The sequence below is a fragment of the Solanum dulcamara genome, chromosome 12 (assembly GCF_947179165.1).
Source record: "Solanum dulcamara chromosome 12, daSolDulc1.2, whole genome shotgun sequence".
NCBI lineage: Eukaryota > Viridiplantae > Streptophyta > Magnoliopsida > Solanales > Solanaceae > Solanum > Solanum dulcamara.
Window position 1 is genome coordinate 2,472,533 of NC_077248.1, and position 3,950 is coordinate 2,476,482.

At 29.6% G+C, this 3,950-nt stretch overlaps 1 protein-coding gene across 1 annotated transcript; it reads left to right on the forward strand.

The window, feature by feature from the left end:
- Positions 1–354: 354 nt before the first annotated feature.
- On the forward strand, positions 355–3,493 carry LOC129877559 (remorin 4.1-like). The gene is made up of 2 exons (XM_055953076.1): positions 355–1,193; positions 2,930–3,493. The coding sequence occupies exons 1-2, from the start codon at positions 546–548 to the stop codon at positions 3,119–3,121; spliced, it is 840 nt and encodes a 279-aa protein (XP_055809051.1). The 5' UTR covers positions 355–545; the 3' UTR covers positions 3,122–3,493.
- Positions 3,494–3,950: the final 457 nt, after the last annotated feature.

Below are 3,950 nucleotides of genomic sequence, written 5' to 3' on the forward strand. Positions count from 1 at the left end.
CAAGCATACTCTTGAAATATTAATGCAAAAGCACTACTAACTTCTTGAATTCTCCTAATTCAATTACTATTCCTACGTGCAGCACAATTATTTATCTTTTCCACACTCATTATTTATATTTAAAGTTAATTGTCAATAACACATTTAAACTATTATATTTTTATGAATTTCATATATGATAAAAAATTTAACCTTTCTACTTGGAGCTCCTATCGTTTTTACTCTCTTAATAATTCGAATCCGCAATTTTAAGATTGAAGGTAGAGAGTGCTTACCATTTAAACAATCATAAATATTAAAAAAATATTAATTTAAATATATTTTTAACTATTAAATCTGACATTTAATCACATAAAATATAAAGGTCATCATCTATATATATCTTTAATTCTTTTCCTCTTTTCACCTTAAATAATTTTGTACTTAACTCAACCGCCACCATCTCCACCTCCTCCTATTTCCACTTTTCTATTACCACACAACCCAAATATACACTAAAAACCAAAAAAAAAAAACCCAAAAATTGAAGTAGAAAAATATTTGATATGTTGAATTATCAAACACCTAATACTACTACTAACAGAGAAAATAATCATGATGAAGAAGAACAAATCAGAGACATCCATGCTCTAACTCCACCAAGACCTCCATCAAATCGTGGCCGTCGATTAGAAACTTGGGAAACAAGTAGCCAGAGATCATCGTCGATTTCTGACGTAGCATCAAGCGAGAATTTCTCTACCATGAGCCGGGAATTCAACGCCCTCGTTCTCGCGGGATCGTCGATTAGCAACCATCACGGGAGCGAGAACGAGGTCAATAATCATACATACAATAACAGTAATAATTTGGGAAGAATCGGCGAACACGACGATGATGTGCCGATAGAAGAAACAAATCCACTAGCTATTGTGCCGGATAATTATAGTAATCCTTTGAATCCGATTATTATTAATCCTTCTTCTTCGTCTCCGAGAAGAAGGATTAATAATAGTAATAATTTTTCTAGACATATTGGAGAAGTTAATAGTGTTCAAAGGGTGAAAAAAGAAGAAGTTGAATCGAAGATTAATGCATGGCAAAATGCTAAAATTTCGAAGATTAATAATAGATTTAAACGTGAAGATGCTGTTATTAATGGATGGGAAAGTGAAGAGGTACAAAAAGCTACTTCTTGGATGAAGAAAATTGAGGTACGTTTCATCCATTTATTTATTTATTATTTATTCTTCTTGGATTTTAGAAACGACTATATATAGAGAGAGAGAAAGAGAGTTTTGGATAACTGGTAAAGTTGCTGCCACGTGATCAGGAGGTCACGAGTTCAAAGTAAGGCTGCGTACAATAGACCTTTGTGTGGCACTTTAGTGCATCAGATTGCCCTTTTATATATATATTACGTAAAACATTTAACACAAATTTGGAATACATGTCATTGTTATGCTAAGTTCAATTAGATCTATAGCTACGCCCCTGATTCTATTTTTTTTTATTTTCAATTTTTTAGGATCTATTTATTTATTTTTTATTTCTCAACGTTAGATTTTTCGCGTGTGGGAGTTTATTTGACTTAATTTGCAAAATATTAATAAGTGTTTATTATTAAGAAAGACAAGGTGACCATCTAAGGGGTATGACGATGGACGGATAGGACACCTTCATTTTAAATTGATTTTGAACTTGTAGTATAAAAAAAAAATTATTTTTTGATGGATTTTATGTGATGCAGTATTGATTAGAATTTCAATAAACATTCAAAAGAGTAATATGAGGTGAGTGGTGATAGGCCTAACAAGTTAAATTATTATAGTAATTTATATGATTGTGTACATGATTAATTGGTCCAGCTTGACATACTACTATTTGGAGGTTCTATTGATTGGAAAAATATGATTAGATATTAGGGTGTGTTTGGTGTGAAAGGAAAATATTTTTCATAAAAATAAGTTGGTTTTTTTATTTTATTTTATTTTATATTTAGCACTTAATTAAAATATATCATTTTAAAAGTATTTATCTGTAATTTAAATAAATATTATAAGTAATGGGGTTGGGGCTATGGAGATGAAGATGAAGATGAGAAGTGTTGAAAGGCGGAGAAGATAATGTCAGTAGAATTTGTTTTTCCTATTTCTACAATAATTTTCAAAAAAAATGGAAAATTAAATATAAAAAAATTAAAAACATTTTTCAAAAAATATTTTGATTGAACACACTCAAAATGAGTCCAATAATAGTCTCATTGCCCTGTTTTGCAAGTTGACAAATTAAGCACCTTCCCTTGTAGGTTGGGAATTCTTAATGTGAACTTAAAACACTCCATGTTAGCTATTGTACCATGATGTCTCGCTCTTAATCATAAATATTGAGTTTTAGGTAACATAAATTTGAATTAATTAATTGAGACATTAAAGCGGTTATTAAATACTAAATAGAACATTAAAATTAAAGAGTCTCACGAAAAAAACTACGTTTTGAAGAATTACTTGTCGGTTTAGGTTAATTTAACTTAACGGTGTAAAAATATATATACACTATTAGTGCGGTAAGCTTAATAAATATACAAAATTATCTCAGAATAAGTGTAGTTAGAACTTGTTAAAGATTATATACATTTAGTTGTGACTCATCTTCAATATAATATACTTTTTTGGTAAATGATGTTCGGATAAACCCACTGTGCCTTTAGCTCTACCCTCGATATATAAATCTAGAATGTTCACTAGTCACAGCGGATGTAAAGTCTCTGTTCATCCAAACTTAATAGCTTTGTTTCAAACTTCGTATATGTCTTTAAAATAATTTACTAAACAAGTACAAAAGTAATTAATTTCAAATTAAAATTCATAATAAAGTTTAAATCCTGAATTCGTTTCTATTCATCAGTTTATTCACACTATTCTTTTTTATTTATTTATTTTGGTTTCAGAGGAAGCTGGAGGAAAAGAGAGTAAAAGCCCTAGAAAAAATGCAGAATGATATAGCAAAAACACACAGAAAAGCAGAGGAAAAAAAGGCATCTGCAGAAGCAAAAAGAGGAACAAAAGTAGCAAAGGTTGTTGAAATTTCGAATTTGATGAGAGCTGTTGGTAGAGCTCCAGCTAAACGATTCTTCTTTTAATCAAGGATCGTTATTTTGGTAGACTGTCTACGTCATACCCCTTGGGATGAGGATTCTACACGATATGATGTTTTGTGCACAAAAATAGTTTATATATATATATATATATATATATATATATATATATATATGTGTGTGTGTGTGTGTGTGTTTGGAATTAATAGTTGTATGTTAATTTGTCTATAGAGATGCCCTTCTATTTTTTAAATGATTGGGTAGTCCTATTGACATATAAAAAGTATTAGAATTAAGACTTTCTCCTATTGGGAATTTTAAGTGATTTGTGTGATAACACTTTTGTACGATTTTGAGAAGTTAAATGCAGTTTCAATGAGCTTAAGAAGAAGATATGTGAATGTACCATTATATTCATGGAATATCTCAATCTTTTCTTAAATTCCAACTAGGTTGGTTTATTCTCTCGATTGATTTGAATTTCATTTTTTAAATTTGAAGTGTAGTAAGTAGCTAAGCGAATTTTAATGTATTTAGCATTGAGAATTATGACATTTAGCATTGAGAATGATCACCAAAGCAATTAGACGTGGCTACGATAGTATATGACTATTTCCATTTGTGACCGATAATTGCTTACAGAAGGTGGTGATCTGTAGTGTTTTCAAAGCGTCATAACGTTTATAAGAATATGCATCATCGTTGTAAATAACTTTTACACGAGTTGATTATCTTTACATGTTATAATATGTCACATATCTTATTTTGAAAATTTAAAATCTAATATTTTATGAAGACTTACATGTAAACATATTTTTAATGACCTTAACAATGCTTAGTTACTGACGGAAAAAAAAATGATTACTAGAAGATT